This window comes from Ochotona curzoniae, unplaced genomic scaffold (genome assembly GCF_017591425.1).
Source record: "Ochotona curzoniae isolate NIBS_2020 unplaced genomic scaffold, NIBS_Ocur_1.0 scaffold_3171, whole genome shotgun sequence".
In the NCBI taxonomy this organism is placed as follows: domain Eukaryota; kingdom Metazoa; phylum Chordata; class Mammalia; order Lagomorpha; family Ochotonidae; genus Ochotona; species Ochotona curzoniae.
In genome coordinates, this window is record NW_024467104.1 from 276,169 (window position 1) to 295,389 (window position 19,221).

A 19,221-nucleotide genomic window follows, 5' to 3' on the forward strand; every position below is an offset into this window, starting at 1 on the left:
TCTTCATTTAAGGGGATGTATAGTACCTGTGTAATAGAGACTTCCAGATCAAAGATGGACTCACAATGAAACTGTTAAATGTATTTTTACCAAGGGATGCTGTATTCTCTGCCATTGTCCATGCCCACAATAATGGACATATGAATGTTTATACAGAACTATACTATAGTAATAATATGGGGTAACTCAGTGGCAGTCAGGGAGAGGGTTTGGGGAGGTGGGAAGATAACCAGGGCCTATGGAGCTGTATCATAAAATAGTAATAATAAAAAGAAGTAAAAATAAATTTTTACAGTGATGAGTCATTAGAAAGAGAACTATTTGGCTGGGATAATCTAGGAAGGCTTATTAAGCAGAATGGTCCATTGATATGTAAGTAGAGTGGTCCATTGATAGAAGGAATATATATTGGAGATTGGACTAAAGGGAAGGATCCTGTGGGATGCAGACAACTAAGGGAATGAGGCTTACAAGGTGTGTTTGTCAGGGACGGGAAATGTCATGTGTGGCTGGAGTACAGAAGAGCAGAAGCCCAAGGGAACAGAAAGGAAGTAAGATGATGACAAAAACATTATGGGTTATGGAAGCCAAGGTGAGCACCTGAAACACAGTGAAAAAAAATTGTCATGTTTAGAAGTCACAGTGTTCTTATTTAAACAAAAAAATTGGAAATGAACGGACAAATTTTTTGATATTTTGTTCCAAAGGTTTATTAAGATCACATTTATAATATGTAATGCCTTTTCTTATGTAGAAAAATTGTGGCCATCATATTAATTCTCTCTTGAGAGAAATAGCATATACACAAGGTAGGATTTTATATAGGTTTCAGCCAATATGAGATACATCCAGCAAAGTGTTTAAAATATTCAATCAAAACCCAAAATCTTCGTGGGAAACTCACAGGCATATTTTATTTAATATGCATAATGTACATCTAGAACATTGTATATTTCCAGCAGAAATAGCTGGATTAACATCTAGAAAGCACGTAGAAATTGGAAAACAGTGAAACAGCTGGCAGTTGTGCTTTCAGTCAGCTGTTCCAAACGTCACTGATTCTGTATGTATGTTTCAGTAAGTGGCAAGGAATTACATTGCACTACAGAACTGGTGCACTTGCGGAGAGAGTGGGAAAACAAGTATCTTGATTACTTATGTGGTGTGACGTGTCAAGGATGGTGCAATTTCACAAGGACACCGCTCATTGGTAAGAGTCTGGATCCTCTTCCAGATCTCTGACATGAGTGCAGGGTCTCAAGACTTTGGGACATCCTTGACTGTTTTCCCAGGCCACAAGCTGGGAGCTGGATTGGAAAAGTGGACCACAGGAATTAAAGCCCATATGAGATTCTGGCAAGTTTAAGGGGAGGACTTTAGCTGCTAAGCTACCGTGCTGGGCCCTATTGTTAACTTCTTACATAGTTTTAAGTCTTTCTCTTACAATCCTACTCTGTTTACGGGAGTAATTCACGAAAGGAAGAACTTGGGAGATCCTCAAAGACATGCTATTTAATGAATGCAGAAATCTTAGTCCTCCTGAACTGAATCAAAGCTGTGAGTGAAAATAGGCAGTTCTGGACTTCTGCTACAAAGCCATGAAGAGGTGTTTTGCATGACCAATAAAAGAATTGCTGTTTATTCTTTTATATATTTGCTATCACATTATTGTCTGTGATCACTATCCAGCAGATATATTTGTGAATGACATTGGAATCTGTCTCACAGGCAGCCTGATAAATGACACACATTGGTAAGTAATTGTGTAGAACAGAGTTAAGTAAATGGTCTTGAGGCATTATTTCAATATGGTCAGTTCTTCACGGGAAAAGAAAAGACAATTCTTGGACCTGATTGAGAAAGAGATGTGTTGACTGGACATGCAGAAAAGCCTTCCAGTGTCCTCATGGACTCAGCAAGTGTGCCAGCTCCTCTGTTCAAATGCCACATTGCCACCAGGAATCCACTGTGTGGATACTGACTCAAGGATTTTGCACACCTTTTAGGGTAAGTCTTTATCACTTTCTGTAACTGATTATATGAACAACATTTTTGCAGAAAAGAAAAATCTGGCTTGTCTTGCCTGCCTCTGGAAGTTCTGATTTTGAAGACAATTCTGTGTTAACAACCACCCATCCCTGCTTCCACACTGAGAAAATCAATTTTCTGAAAAATGTATGTTTTATATTTGAGTACCAGCAATTATATTAAAAATATGTAAGAATAACTTTGAGACTAGATGTATTTGCCATTAAAACACAGTAATCTGGTTTATAGGAATTTGTTAAAAACTGTGAAAAAAGAATCCAAAGAACAGAATCAAGTGCCCATTAATGGAGTCATTCACTTTCCTTCTTTTTGTAAACATGTTACACTTAAAAAAAATTAGTAAATGAGGATGGTAAGATTTTAAAACAATGGGAAAGAACAGAATATTGGAAATGCACGAGAAGGACAAATTGCTACCTCTTTACTTTGGTTCATATTCTTTGTGGCTTTTCCTGTCTCTCTCTGTTGAAAAACATCATGTTTTCCCACAACTTTTTTTTTATACTATCTGTCCCATTTCATCTTTATGATCTCGTTTCCACACTATCTCTCTCTCTGCTTCTCTACAGAAAGAGTTGATAAAATATTGAGCAAGTCAAGGCATGGGTTAAAGCAAAAGTTGCCAAGTGTGGCCAGATGTGGCCTCCTGGTTTCAAGAATGACTTGCTGAAGGATTTGCCTTAGTGACTTTTTTTTTTTAAATATCATTTTAACTAGGGGTATGGCACATATCAAATGAATCACCTGTATCCCAACAACATCAAATATTTCCATTAAAATAACTTCTAATTCAACATATGGTTGAAATGATGGTCCCTCTGGGCCTTAACTTCTCTGATAGATAATTCTAATTCTGCATTTTCCTGTGGGGGAGTAAGTAGACACAAAATAGAAAGTGTTCAAGTTTAGGGTTGATATTATGAAGCAGTGAAGTTTTCGTGTGTTCCCTTTCTAATAAGTCCTGAGGGCTGAGTTCAACTCACTGCTCAAGCTTTCGTCTTAATGCTCCCCTCTTTGGCAGACACGGCTGCTGGGTCATCTTTCCAATGAAAGCAATAAAGATATGCCTTCCATGTGTAGAAAATGTTTCTATTAATTTTTAAGTCACAGAATCATAAATTGTGTTTCTGAAAGGAAAAAATAATCTGTGAAATTTTTCTTCTCTGTGCATAAAATATTGTTCTTGCTGAATCAGAACACTTACTGCTACTTGAGCCTAAAATAACCATGTCCTTGTGAACTGATGCTGCTTCATTCCAGAACTCACGTCTTGCAATTAGTAAGCACACATTTTTGCCCAAATTCTGCAAAGAGAAGACAGCATAGCCCCACAACAACACACTCAGTTTTCTATTCTTGAGCACTGAGGGAATTGATGCTTCTTCAAATACAAACCCCAGGACAAGGTGAAAAAAAAAAAAAGATGTCTCAAGTTGTTTGGGGACCTAAAACTTTTAAAAATACTTGTGCAAATCAAATCCTGAAAAATTATGATTGGAAAATCAAACTGATGAAAAATGTTCAAACCCTGGGGGAAACTTGGAAGTGATTCTATGGGCTCATGACGTCTCAGGCAAGTCTTTAAACTGCAGTTGGAAGTCAAGGTGAACACCTGTGCTTCTTTGTTTTTCCAGGAACCACGCTGAAGCCAGAAGCTGAACATCAGTGGGGGATTTTCTACTCTGTGGCTGCAATAGGTGCTTTTCCTTTCTGTCTTAAATATAAGAATTGGAATCTGTCTCCACACTTCGGTCAGCCGCTGTTTGGATTTACCTCAACAAAGATAAAAAATTGTCATTATCAGAATCTTCTAGGTAGTGGCATATGGTGAGCTTTATTACTTACATTTTTCCATTTTGAGAGATGATTTCAAATGGTGTTGGAGTGCTTAAGTGTGCGTGTTATGGTCCAGTTATTAACTTTAATGTAATACATGGCTTTACTAATTGTAACAATGCATGGTTCTACTAATCGTAACAATATATACTTGGACTAGTTATGTAAACATTTTGGCTCTCAGTTCTCAGACTTAAAGCTCCAGGAGATCATTTGATACACGGTCCAGAAATCAGAAGCAAATGTCCAGTACACAGAAGCTGTTGTGGCAGAAATAGTCTCTCTCTTTCTCTCTCAATTCCTTCCCCTGCACTCTCACTCCTATCCCTTTTTTGTTTAGGAGATTTCATTGTTTCAAGTGCAGTAAAATCATGTCTACTTTTGCTTTTTAATTTCAGGGTCAAATAACAAGTGCATATATTTGTCCTTTCTCTTCAAGATCACTTTACCTGTTCTGTGACATCAAATAAGATATACGTGAATAAAAAAATCTCACCATGTATTATTTTCACAAAAATTCTTTCTAAATATATTCTCATTTAAACTATCTCTTCATGCTGACATTTTAAATTAAAATATTCTAAAGTTGTATAATTGATATGTACATGTATTATAAATCCAAGTGCCTCTATGGTTGTATAGAGATATTGACACAGAATGTAGCATTTGCTATTTTCTTAACAGCAAATTGCATAGATGAGCACATTACAGCTTATTTTTCATATCCCCAAAATACATATGTATGTATATCTCTATCTGTATCTCTATCTATCTATCTATATGTTTTTGTGTTGGTTGCATGTGTATATATATTTACATTAAAAAATGTAGGCAATCAGCAGAACAACACTGACAGGAGACAAAAGAGCTGAAAATAGTGGAAAATTTGTTTCATAGTAGGTCATGGATAGGAATACGCTTAGTTTGACAAACAAGGGACATTTGCTGAATAGTAATTCTATTGTTGAGTAATGATCCCATAATAAATATTTGGTGGATTTAAGAACTTTAACAGAGAAGAGTATTTATAGAAGGATTGAGCTTAATTATTTAATTTATAATGAAGGTATGTACTTAGACAAATCAGCGCAAATGTAACTGAGATACACATGTTGGTAAGTTATATATATATATGTATACATATATATAAATTCTGTTTCAAACACAAAGGTGTCTTAAAAAATTTAGTGGAAACTGTAAGGAAAACAGAAGTTTGCTTCATTGCAAAAAGTCTTGGAATCTGTGTGTATAAATGATATTCCACAGAGACAGGGAAAGTGAAGAAATGCTCAGAAAAAGTTCATAATTTGTAAAAAAAAAATCTACATTTAGATTTTAGCATTTTTCCACTACAATAACCTCATCTCTTTATTCCCTTTCTCCACAACTTTTCTGAAGTATTCTTGTATGATCATAAAACACTATTGCAATAACTTTATGATTAATTTCTTTTAAACTTCCAAATACTGTAGATAGTTATAGTTGAAATTAAAGTTCCTAATATTTTAGGATTAGCTATAATCCTAATCTGTTGCTAAATAATGAAAACATAATGAATAATGGGGTCAAGGGACACTGCAAGTCTTCCCAATGTTACTGACCAAGGAGATGAACTTGCTCCCCCATTTCCTGCCATAAGATGTGATCCCCAACAATTCAATAGGTCTGAATATCAAAAAAACACATGGAATATTCCAGAAAAGTTATAAGCAAAATGATCCGTGTTTGTACAAATTCATGAATTTAAAATTCTGATCAACGTGGGTGCCCACAGGGCTGAGCGGGCCGGCACTTGACACGCCCATTTATGGAGAATTTTTGAAGATCACCGTGCTTTCCTTCCTCCCATCCTCAACCCCCTCCATCTTTCCTTCATTGTTATTCTTTAATTTTTGAAAAAAATCATGAATTTGCAACATGATAGTTTTGATTTATACACACAGGATTATGCACTACTAATCATAATGTTCAACAGGTGAAGAGTGGGAAGATTACAATTCCACAGGAGTGTGGACAAAGTAAAAAACAATCAAATTCTGAGATGTCTTCTTAACTCGGAAATGATTAATTCAGTTTTACCTCACTCTGCACATACGCATACTGCTTAAAGTAAGCGTGATGTCTCTCTGCCTCTTGATACGTGCTTTTTAAAACATGCAGGTCGCAACAGTGACATTCAAGGCAGCTTGAGATGTCAGGTTAACTCAATGGCACAGGCCTATAAAAGGTAAAATGGAAACTGTTAATGTTGCGATAGCAAAATGTACCTTTTTAAAAATCAGCTCTCTGTGCAGCATTTTTGGATGAGCAGAAAGCTTGCTATGACCGTGTAGAGTTTCCCTTGATTTATCTTGCTAAGATTTTTGACACATTATTCTTAACTAATAGCAGATTTCATTGATAGTTCAGCAATTTTTCACTACTGTACTTTTCCTGTTATAAGATTAAATCTAGGACACTGCTTTAAAATCACAAGCCGTGGGCCTGGCGCTGTAACCTAGCGGCTAAAGTTCTCACCTTGCATACATCAGGATCCCATATGGGCCCTGGTTCATGTCCTGGCTGCTCCACTTCACATCCAGCTTCCTGCTTGTGGACTGGCAGGGCAGGAGAGGATGGGCCAAAGCCTTGGGAACCTGCACCCACAGGGGAGACCTAAAGGAAACTCCTAGCTCCAGGTGTAAGAACAGCTCAACTCTGGCTGTTGCAGCCACTTGGGGAGTGACTCAGTGGAGAGATCTCCTTCTGTGTCTCTCCTCCTCTCTATAACTCTGACTTTCCAATTAAAGAAAAAAAGGTATTCAGTAATTTATATTCTCCTTTATTATTCTGCACCTCCATATTACTATCTTCAACAAACACAAGTATGCAATGGAAACACAAGCGCTGAAGATAGCTTTGATATGCTGGGTACCATGCTGTTGGCAAATACAAAAGCTATTCTGAAGCAAACTTTCCTTTATTACAATTTCAGATTTCATAGGACCACTGTTGTAACTTTCAATGTCTGCTTGGAAGTCATGCAGAACCGAAGCTTTGTAACTGAGTTCATCCTCCTGGGGCTTTCCAAAAATCCGCATGTCCAGAAAGTAGTTTTTGTTGTGTTTCTGTTTGTCTACATTGTGACTGTTGGGGGCAACACGCTGATTGTAGTGACCATTGTCCACAGTCCTGCACTGCTGGGCTCCCCCATGTACTTCTTCTTGGCATTCTTGTCTTTCCTGGATGCCTGCTTCTCCTCTGTGATCACCCCAAAGATGATCGTGGACTCCCTCCAGGAGAGGAAAACCATCTCCTTTGAAGGCTGCATGATCCAGCTCTTTGCTGAACACTTCCTGGCTGGTGCTGAAGTGATTGTCCTCACAGCTATGGCCTATGACCGGTATGTGGCCATTTGCAAGCCCTTGCACTACTCCTCCATCATGAACTGGAGACTCTGTGGCATTCTGATGGGGGTGGCCTGGACAGGGGGCTTCCTGCACTCCATCATCCAAATCCTCTTTACTTTCCAGCTGCCCTTCTGTGGTCCCAATGTTATTGACCATTTCATGTGTGACCTGTACCCGTTGCTGAAGCTGGCCTGCACTGACACTCACATTTTTGGCCTTTTTGTTGTTGCCAACAGTGGATTCATTTGCATTATCATCTTCTCTTTCTTGCTTGTTTCCTATGGTGCCATCTTGTTTTCACTAAGAAATTACAGTTCTGAGGGAAGATGGAAAGCTCTGTCCACCTGTGGATCTCATGTTACTGTTGTGGTCCTGTTCTTTGTCCCGTGCATATTTGTGTATGCAAGACCCCCATCTGCTTTCTCCTTTGACAAAATGGTGGCCGTATTTTACACCCTCCTAACTCCCATGCTGAATCCTTTGATCTACACTTTCAGGAATAAGGAAGTGATAAATGCCATGAGGAAATTATGGAACAGATGGGTGGAAGTTTATGATGATAAATAAAACATTAAGTTAAAAAAATAAAGATATGCATGAAGAAGTTGTAATTGTCTTAGGTAAAATTTTATGAGATATTCTTTTTTTGGAAAGGAATAATGTGATTTAATGGGAAAAACATTAAAATTGGCATTTAGGAAAATAGTCTTCTCACTTTCTTGACACTTACCACCTCTGAAATGACAACTTAGTATCCTCACAAGTAAATTAAAGGAATTGAGTGCAATGCTTATAAACTAGTAACCAAGGAACAGTGATAACATATATGTGCATATTTCCCATCAGGGGTTTATCATTCCCTCCATGCATGGAAAAGTAAGAACATATCCTTCATCAAAACATTTCAAATAAAAAACTGAGGACACTTAATGAACTGAGGAAAGAACAACTTCGATTTAAGAAAGGTAGACATTTCCATGGAAGTTGAGCTTTAGGTGTTCCTTAAATCTCATGATTTTCTTATTTGAGAAAGATCAATTTCTATTTCCTCCAGTATTTGAGACCCCCATTTAATTTTCTCTTTTTTGTTTGTTTGAAAGGCAAAGTTAGAGGATGGGATGCATAGTTACTCAAGTTTTAAAATACTGCAAGAATCATTTACTTTTCTTCCTTTTGTTCCATTTAGTCCTTTTGCATCATTCTCTACAAATTTTTTTCTGCTAGATTTTTGTGAATTCTGAGTATTAGGTCTATAACACTGTAATAATATGGGGGGAAACAGTGGGGGAAGGAGAATTGGGAGGTAGAAAGGGGAGTTGAAGAGGAAATCCCTATACCAAAATTGTATCATAGAAACTACTGATAATAAGAAGTGTTTTTTTTTTTTCAGAAAATACATGCAAATAATAAGATTATCATTGTTTTAAAAAAATCATTAACTCATATATAAATTTAGTTTAGGATTTTCCAGGAAGATTGGTGTAGGGACATGTTCATTGGTTGTTCCTGTTCTCAAGGTCAAGAATCTTATGTAACTAAGATTAGCATAACAGCTTTGACCTTGTAACTAAGGGATTGAAAATCTAGGCTTTCTTCTATCACTGGTTACTTCTATAAACTTGGAGAGTTATTTAGCTTTGTATACCTCAATTCCACATGTTTAAGGAGATTCAATAAGTATAGATAACTATTTCTTCTGCATTTTCTGTGCTTTTGGCATTTTTTTTTCCTACATTGCATCTTTTAGACTTTATAGAACCATCTTAAAGATTTCATAGCACCACTTAAATTATTAGGAATCTGCAAATTAAAACCTTTATTATACAGCAAAAGATTCCTCAATACATTGGTTAGCCACATGAAATCTAACAACTACTTAAAGCTATTTATGTCTCAATTTCCTCTTTTTGTAAAAAGGAAACTAGTAATACAAATAATTTCTCAATTTCCAACCTCACATATGTTTTTAAATCACTGTAAAGCAGAGAGAGAGAAAGGAAAAGGGGAAGGAATTGAATATCTGTGTTACATATTTTTCTTTAAAGATTCATGTTCTTTCACTCACAGGGAAAACGTTAGATTTTCTTTTCCATTCATTGTGGTTACAGTCTACTAAAGATGGCACAGATTCCATGACCAAATTACTTCCTTACTTAGGAGATAATGTTATCAAGAAAGACACCTGCAGATATGCTGTTTCCTGATGTATGTCTACAATGAAGACTGATAAATGATACAAAACAGGGATGCAAGAAATATGAAACCAATTTTGAAGAACTGTTTCTGTGAATAGTTTGTGCCATGTCCTGTGCTTATACTGGTGGACCTCGTGAGAAGGAATCCCAAGTGTCTGAGAAAACATCAGTTTTACCTTGGCCTGATTTGTTGCCAGTGGTCAGCAAACATCTCTTCTCTCTAGGAGGTCAAGAGAATTAGATTTATCGAACATGCTTCCTAAGAATAATGTGCAGGCAAGGCAGGCAGAGGCTAACTGTGGCTTCCTTTTGAAGTCATGTCCTTTTGATTGCTTTTTACTTGCCTGATGACTGTGGCTTGGGGGATTTTCTTAATGTCCTCAAGCTCTATTGGACACACTTCCCAATGTGCGTGTACTATAGATACTGGGGAGAGGATATCATTACATAAGGCTTGAAAGATCAGGAAACCACTTGTCATGACATACGCCGGCTTTGCAATGTAAATAGGAGTGAAGATTAGGAATTAGAGATCAAAATATTGCAGAAAGAACAAGTGGTAATTGAAGCGCAGTGGTAGAGGAGACGGTCTTACCTTTTCAGAGTCCCCCTAAGCATGTGTGTTTGTAAGGCAATGAGGAAGCTCCTCCTCTTTCAGTTAACTTAGGTCAGCTAAGATTCCTTTGAAATGTGTCCAGAACACTGATGTTCAGTGAAGCAGTTTCATTAAAATTTCCAAATGCATGTAGTATTAACATCCCCACTTCCAAGATAAACAGTGTGTATGTGTATATATATATATTACTGACATATGAAGTAAATGTGGCAAAATATTAAAGATCACTATATTAAATTCTTAAAAATTAAAGGGATGGAAGTGAAACTAAATATAAAATGTCAACCAAAGATACTTACGGCTGGAAAGCACCAACTCTATGTTGATGACATATTGATATCTCCTCCCTAGATTTCTCATGCAAATGTCACATTCCTTATTCAAATACCAGCTTGACCTATTTTGTATAGGGGGGACATCTTAAAAATTTATAGAAAATGGTAAATTTCAAGTCCTGTCTGACTATTCTGTTTTTCTTTCTCTTAGTTGGAGACCAAGGAGTTTTAGGAAAGGTACTACTCTCTACTTTGGTACTACATATAACCACCCCATGTTGAAAAGATTCCAGTATCCATGTTTCCCAGTCTGCCATGGTTTCTGTTTGATGTAAGTGTCATAGGGTCAGTTATGATCACGAACTAGGGACAAGTGAAAGGATGAAGGCTAGAAACCGCTCTACGCAAGCTTCTTTTTTAGTAAGTTTGAAGTTAAATTCTGAGGACAGTGTTAGGTGACCGACCATGTGAGCATTCTTATCCTATTCTCAATTGGACTGAAGGAGGGGGGATATTAGGAGCGCTGGAGAGAGTGGTGGAGAGAGCAGTAAAACACTATTAAAATCCTGGGAGAAATGATCTTATCATGATTCATTGCTCCTCACTCACTGTGGGCTTTCCTTAGTTTATTCCCCTGTCCTCTTCCTCATCTAGCTCTTGCACAAAATGACATTTTTGGAAAGTAATGAATTAATGTATTAGATGTATAAAAAATTTTAGGAAACGTTCTTAGGTTTGGCGTACTGATGGAAAGAAACTAACTGTTCAGATTTAGAATCTTCATTTTCCAGACTTCCATTTTTCTGATTTGATGATCACCAAGGATGAACTCCAGCTATCGGTGTTCACAATGACAGCAGAAATACATGACAATTGATTTTGAGTTGTGTAGCTTCAACAATTGCACACCTCATTGCTGTCCTCTATAACACAAAAACATGTGTGAAGGTACTTGAAAAAAGTTAATGGTAATTGAAACTAAAATATATGCTTATTTTAGTGCAAAAATGTTGAAATCTATACCAATTTTAAAGCAATATGCATTTTTGGACCTGTCACGATAGTTTAGTAGCCAAATCCTCACCTTTCATCTACCAGGGTCCCTCAGGGAAACTGGTTTGTGTCCCAGCTGCTCCACTTCCCTTCCAGCTCCCTACTTGTGGCCTGGGAAAGCAGTCAAGGATGTTCCAAAGCCTTGGGACCCTGCACCTGCATGGAAGATCAGGAATTATATGAATTGTGATGTATGTACTACCTGTCCACACACACAAACACACACACACACACAGTATCATTAACAGTGTACCAACTGGAGGAAAAGTGCTGATAAACTCCAAATACACAAAGAGGATAAGGAAGTAGACATGTTGCTTGTGAGAACTGATTGCTCTGTGTGTCTATTTGTTGAAATATTGCTTTGTACAGTACAGAAAAAGCCATATTGCATGCAAACCAAAGCAAAACTAGAACAGAACAAAGCCAACCTGTGGTTTGAACTACAATTTGTGTCATGTGCCACCTTGTGGCAAGTTGGCTTGAGTGCAGATCAATCAAATGTGGGAGCTATAGAAATTCTTTAAAAAAATTATGTTAGTTATAAAAGCTTTGATAAGTACCTAATAAGCGTACATTTCATAAAATACGGTGCAATATTTCAACCAAAAAAATGGCCCTGAGAATTGGCCTGTTTATGAACATGGATCACAGCATTGGCTAAGCTTATTTGTCCACAGATTTGAAGAATTCCCACTCTAAATTATTTACTGTTTTAGCATTTTGTTTTTCTTCACGTTGAGAGACTTGGCCTATCCTTAAACATTTCTGTGCAGTGTTAGTAACAATTGAGAATTCTGTAAATGATGTGCTTGGCACTCCCCCCAAACTGACTTTAAACATGCCAAATTTTCAGGGAACACTGATGGAGAAGCTTCTATTGCTACTGCCCTCAGAAATGGTCTGGAGCACCAGCTACTCCTGATTTTATTCCCAAAGATTTTCTCCATGTTCCATGATATCACACCTACCATCTTCTTTTATTATTTATTTTTATTGCAATGTCAGCTATACAGAGAGGAAGATCTTCTGTCCAATGAGTCACTCCCCAAGTGACCACAATGGTTGGTGCTGTGCTGATCCGAAGCCAGGAGCCAGGAACCTCCTCCAGGTCTCCCATGCAGGTGCAGGGTCCCAAGGCTTTGGGCCATCCTCAACTGCTCTCCCAGGTCACAAGCAGGGAGCTGGATGGGAAGTGCTGCTGCCAGGATTAGAACCGGTGCCCTTATGGGATCCTGGCACATTCAAGGTGACAGCTTTAACCACTAGGCCACTGTGCTGAGCCCACACCTATTATGATTTTAAAGATATATTTGAAAGAAGGAATTTTATACAGAGAGAGAGAAAGAGAGAGTTTTAAAAAAGATTAATTTTATTTAAAGGGCTGATGTTTTAGAGAAAGGACAGCGAGAGATCTTTTAACAGTTGGTCCATTCCCTGAATGGCTAACAGGTATTAGAAAATCTGCAAAGGATAAAAGAATAACAGGAAAATAATATAAAATATGGAAGTTAGGCATATAATCTCTATTATGAAAAATGTAAATTTCCAATGATTTATGATGAATAGCTTGGTCCACTCTGTTTATGAACAAAATGGTATTCTTGGTTGTTTTTCAACATACTAATGAAACTGCCCATAAAATTCACAAAATGGAAAACAGAATGCAAAAGAAAATGATTTTTAAAGTTAACATTAATTCAGGAGATTTGCTATTAGTAGCTAAACTTCTGACTTTAAATTTGATTCATTAGGTTTTATCAATATGCTGGTAACATTTTTAAATATACAAAAACTCCTGAAAGATTTACTTCAACATGTGCCTGTATTAGTCAATCCTGGCATCTGACCATAGCATGCTTATTTAGTATTTATTTAACATTCTCTAGTTGATTAAACTTGTAAAAGTAAGAGTTTAAATAGTAGTTTTAACATGATATTGAAGCTAAACAAGTATAATCCAGCATAGACTTTTTCATTCTCTGGCCTTGTTGGCTGATTTATTTTAAATTATTTGAAAAACTTATTGTTTTTAACAGTTCCACATAGCCCCATGAAAAATGAGAGACCATTACTACAGACATGGCTAAAGGAACGTTTTATGTTCTTAGACTTGGGAGTTTATAAAAGTGTATTATGATGTGGGGTATTTGACAAAGTGGTGAACATTTAGGAGTCTAGGGATAGTCATTCCCTAACTTGTAACTGTCTTTCTTAATTGGCACACCTGAGCCAGGTGCTGTGAGCAACTTTATCTTCAATTTGGGAAGATATTATGGGAAATAAAAGTTTAATATTCATAGTAAAGGAATTTTATATTACATGCATAAATAGTCACATAGAATCCAGATTTTTTAAAAATGCATTACTATCCTCCAAATAATACTGGAGATCCTCGAGAAAACGAATGGTTCCAGGTGTGGGACGGAAAATGTTTCATATGAACTGATGTTTTTATAGTGGTAGATTGTAACAATTGCAAAAACACATACACACAGCAACACGAAGGTAAGGTTATACAACAGAGACAGAGAAGACTTTGAAGGAGTATTTGATGACCCATACTGTAAAACACATGAGCAATACAATAATGTTGTCTGAAACATATTGAAGTAAAGTGTGTATGTGAAAAGCTCTAGGGTGTAATAAATGATTGAGCAGATAACTATGTAAATACGGGAGCCAGGCAGCCCCTACCAGCACACACGCACACAGTGGCAGCCGATATAGGAAGCAAGACACTACTTGGAATGCCCACATTTCATCTCAGCGTGCCTGGCCCATGCCCTGGCTCCTCTGTTGACTCCACACTCCTGCTATTGCAGACCCTAGGAAGCAGCAGGGGTTCACTCTTGCAGTTTTTCCACATGGGAGACTCTGTTTAACTCAGGGACTCTCAGCTGTGGCTCGGCCCAGCCTGGCAACTAGAAGCATTTGGGAAGTGAAACAGTGAATAGGACCTCTCTAAGACAACACACAAGAAACTGCATGATTAATAAATTTCAGGAGTATTTATGGAGAGAGTATTTATATGCTCAAGGCTGTGAAGGATAACTGTTTCCACTGTGGGATGTGTATAATGACTTCTTTTCAAAGGACAGAATACAGATGAGGCATGCGGAGTAACTGCAGAGGAAAATGTGACAAGCACTAATTCTATGATCAAGTGATGAAAGTTAACATTAAGATGTCTTTTTAAAAATATTTACTTATTTTTTATATATGTATTTTTTAAATTTTTAAAAAGATTTATTATTATTATTTTTTTTATTGGAAAGGCGGATATACAGAGGAGAGACAGAGAGGAAGATCTTCTGTCCGATGATTCACTCCCTAAGTGAGCGCAATGGCCGATACTATGCCGGTCCGAAGCCAGGAGCCTCTTGCGGGTCTCCCACGCGGGTGCAGGGTCCCAAAGCTTTGGGCCGTCCTCGACTGCTTTCCCATGCCACAGGCAGGGAGCTGGAAGGGAAGCGGGGCAGCCGGGATTAGAACCGGCGCCCATATGGGATCCAGGGCGTGCAAGGTGAGGACCTTAACCACTTGCGCCACCGCGCCGGGCCCTACTTATTTTTTTTATAAGGAAACAGATTTATAGCAAGAAGGAGATAGAAAAATCATCCATCAGCTGATTCACTGTTCAGGTGGTGACAACAGCTGTAGCTGAGCAGGACGCAGGAGCTTCCGTGTTTCTGGATGGGTGCAGGATCTCAAGGCTTTGAGCCATCCTCTACTGCTTTCCCAAGCCATGGCCAGGGAGCTGGATGGAAAGCTAAACAACTGGGATATGAACCGGTGCCCATATTGAATCCCCGAGCTGGCAAGGCGAGAATTTAGCCACTGAACTATTGTGGCAGGCCCATGATGTCATGTTAATAGCATGTACCCATTTGATACATTTTTGGTCTTTCTCCCCCAAGTTTATAATCTAGTCTAAAAGTGAGTAAACTATTAAACTTCATCTGAGGATAGCTGTACAAGATGTCTGACTGGTATTTCTGCAGTCTGCCGAGGTCATCAAAAGCCAGTAACATCTGAGAAAATGTGTTGAGTTGCTAAAGAAAACAAGATGACAAAATTAATGTGTTATCCTGGATAAGATACTGGAAAGTATAAAGAGCATGCATGACAAATGTAGAGGAAAAAGATATCTTAGGAAGTAGGAATCTTAGTTTGCTTGTTTTAATTTTGATCAGTGTTTTGATAAATGCATCAGTGTAAGACAATGTGGGAAAATACACGTATGTATATAGGAACTCAATTATTGTTAGAAGTCCCATGATAATAAAAATCTGTTTAGAATAAAGTTTATTTTTAAAATGCTGAAGAAATTATGTGAAGATTAAATTTCAGTGTATCATGCACTGGATGAAAATTTTTAATTTGTCCGTTTTTATTGGAAAGGCAGATTTTACAGAGAAAAGGAGATACAGAGAATGACCTTCCATCTACTGGTTCCTTCCCCAAATGGTCACAATAGCTGGAATTGAGGTGAGCCAAACTCAGAAGCCAGGAGTGTCCTCTGGGGCTCCCGGAAGGTTCATGCTCCCTAGAATTCAGTCCATCTTCCACTGTCTCCCTTATGGAAATGCTCAAAAATTTCCTCCTTCAATAATGCTGGCTATGCGTGTGTCATGTATTGCCTTTATTTCGTTGAGCGAATGTTCCTTCTATATCCAGATTTCCTAAGAATGTAGAAGCGAAGGAGACAGATCATAACATAAAGTGACTTTCTATATTCCTGTTTTATTTCACCTATCAGTACAAATGAGGAATTGATAAGGTTGAAGGACATGTGGGTTTTAGGTCTGTAAGGAAATGATGTTTCAGGTTAGAAGCCTTTTGAAAAAATAAATACTTTTTTTTTTACTATAAAGAGAACATATTTCATGTATTTATTAGATGCACTCTTTAAAAATTTTTGTATGTTTATTTGAAAGCAGAGTTACTGAGAAGGAAGAAAAGACAGAGAGGTCTTGCATCCACTGCTTTCCTGCATCACAGATCAGAGACAGCATGGGGATTTGATCCAGGATCAGGATGAGTAAATGTCCAATGACAGTTTGATTTTGAGTTTCACAACTATGAAGTAACCATGGCATGAGTTTGAAAACCTATTAGCATGTTTGAGATTTTTTTGGGGAGGGGGTTTAAATTTTTTGACTAACTTATCACTGACTGGTGGGCCACGATGATGTTTGTTCTTTTTGGAGTCGGTTTATAATCTTTTCCAGCAATGTCTTTACTATGTTTTACCTAATGCATGGCTACCCTGGAAAGGATGTAGATTCCTTTGGGAGAGCTTATAGCAACACTAACATAAAATTTTGACAGTATCCCAGAGTACTTGTTCAAACAGGAGGTTTAGTGGTCCCCTGATTTACAGTGTTAAGTGACTTAGACATTTTATTGCTGCTGGATACATATGTTGTATGTATTTGTAGGTATACATACTAAAATAATATGCACTGTGAATTGTCCAGTTACTTGTTAAAAATGAAAATTCGCATAATAACTTGGCTTTTATATCATTATTGATTGGCAATGTACCATAGCAGTAAAGAATTGGTTTAGGAAACTAGTCATTTTTTGGTTACTGGTTCTAAAGCACATGTCACTCCTTACATTTGGGTTCACTTTCTAGAAGGAAGAAAAATGGGCTTAATCAGAATGCAGCCATCGATGGGATAATATTGATAAAATTGGTCTATGAACACACATTTTACTAGTTATTTTGTGCAATTTCATGGATGAGGATACTAAAAATAAGTCAAATCTTAACAGAATTTTCCAAATTCTATTAAGTTTGGAGTGGTCCTGGGTTAATTCTTTTCTCTGTTCTTGTACACATTTTGCTCCTATAAATGAAAAATCTGTGACTCACAGTACTGTTTTCTTTATATCACAAGTATTTCTGTCTGAGACCATTTCAAATGTTCTTTTGATCCTTTCTTCACTTTTTTCACTAATGTATCAGCCTTCAATGGCATTATTTGTCACCGGAAATGGTTTTGCTATTAAACAATTTCCTAATAGCATTTTTCATCTGGGTATTTCTCAGAGTGTAGATTAAGGGATTTAACATGGGAGTTATCATGGTGTAGAATACAGTCACTGCTTTGTCAAAGGGCAAAGTAGCTGCAGGTCTCATGTACACAATCAGGCAGGGCACAAAGAATAAGACAACCACCGTGATGTGGGAGGCACAGGTGGACAGGGCTTTAAGCCTTGCCTCCAAGCTGTGGTTCTTCAGGGAGTGCACGATGGCCACGTAAGAAATGAGCAAGAGAGAGAAATTCAATAGACAGATGAACCCACTATTGGCAGCAACAAAGAGTCCTAGGATATGCGTGTCAGCACAGGCCAGATTGAGCAACGGGTTTAGATCACACATGAAGTGATCAATGATGTTAGGGCCACAGAAGGGTAACTGGACAATGAAAAGGATCTGTATGGTTGCATGGAGAATGCCTCCTACCCACGACACTACTACCAGCAGCCTACACAACTGTCGACTCATAATGCTTGCGTAGTGCAAGGGCTTGCAGATGGCCACATAGCGGTCATAGGCCATCACAGTAAGCAGGATGATCTCAGCACCTCCAAAGAAATGTTCTCCAAAGACTTGTGTCATACATCCATTGAACCTGATGGTCTTCCTGTCATGGAGGGAATCTGTGATCAGCTTGGGGTTGTTGACGGAGGAATAGCAGGCATCAATGAAGGAGAGATGGGCCAGGAAGAAGTACATGGGGGACCTCAGAAGTGGACTGGCAGTGATGGTGATCATGATGAAAACATTTCCTACAATAGAGATGATATAGATAACCAAAAACACGGAAAATACTACTTTCTGCATCTTTGGATTCTCTGTAAGCCCCAGTAGAACAAACTCTGTCACGTTGTTTCTATTCTCCATGTGATTCAGGCTAAAGTTGTATTACCTGTAAGAAAAGTAATTAAAATTTTTATTTAATAAACTGCTTTATGATTATAAATGATAAATTTTTGGATTCCAGTGATTTGTGTGATGTTGCAATATCTTTTTTATTTTTGCAAATGGAGTAAAATGTTTTAGATTACTTAAGAGTATAAAAATTGCCTGACTAAATATGCTTTAAATATAAACATTAGGAATTTTATGACCCAAGGCACAAGACCACCTGAATATCTTCATATTCTAAAATGACGAGGGCTCTTACCTGGGGCAGTAGATTGCATACTTAGTGGCAGGTATGCTCCCAAAAGGAAGTAGAAAATGTAGGCTGTGTCCAAAGAGAATTTTGTCACTTGTTTTAGGAAATGTAAAATAATTGAGAACATGAGTGCAAGGATGACAAGGAATTTCGAGAAGGAGAAATCATGGCCATTACTGAAAAAAAAAAAAACCACTTTTTTTGTGTGTGTTTTGAATAAAATGGATTGTGGCTCACTAAGGAAGGCAGGTGGGGGATCTAGAAACAGAAATTGGGGCCTGGAAATGCTGTGTATTGGCTGACATAAAGAGTAGCAAGGCATTGGTGATGGAGCTGTCATGAGAGCATACAAGAGCAAGGAAGGAATAATTCACAGCACCTGAGGTCTAATATGTATCTTTGTAAATGCCAATATTAGAAAATGTTGAGTGTTTACTGTGAAATCAGGTGCTTTGCACATATTATTTCCCTAGTTACTGGACAGTAACTTGGTCGGATGCCTGTACCTCCTTCATTTTATAGATAAGGGCATTATCTTAGCGACTAGTGTTCATAGCTACAACTGAAATTTACGGAACATTCAGTGCAGTGTGTGTGTGTGTGTGTGTGTGT

At 37.7% G+C, this 19,221-nt stretch overlaps 2 protein-coding genes across 2 annotated transcripts; one reads left to right on the plus strand and one right to left on the minus strand.

The window, feature by feature from the left end:
- Positions 1-6,890: 6,890 nt before the first annotated feature.
- On the plus strand, positions 6,891-7,841 carry LOC121172151 (olfactory receptor 4C15-like). Its single transcript, XM_041003994.1, has one exon. The coding sequence runs from the start codon at positions 6,906-6,908 to the stop codon at positions 7,839-7,841; it is 936 nt and encodes a 311-aa protein (XP_040859928.1). The 5' UTR covers positions 6,891-6,905.
- Positions 7,842-17,402: 9,561 nt separating this feature from the next.
- Positions 17,403-18,347, minus strand: LOC121172162 (olfactory receptor 4C46-like). Its single transcript, XM_041004006.1, has one exon. The coding sequence runs from the start codon at positions 18,330-18,332 to the stop codon at positions 17,403-17,405; it is 930 nt and encodes a 309-aa protein (XP_040859940.1). The 5' UTR covers positions 18,333-18,347.
- Positions 18,348-19,221: the final 874 nt, after the last annotated feature.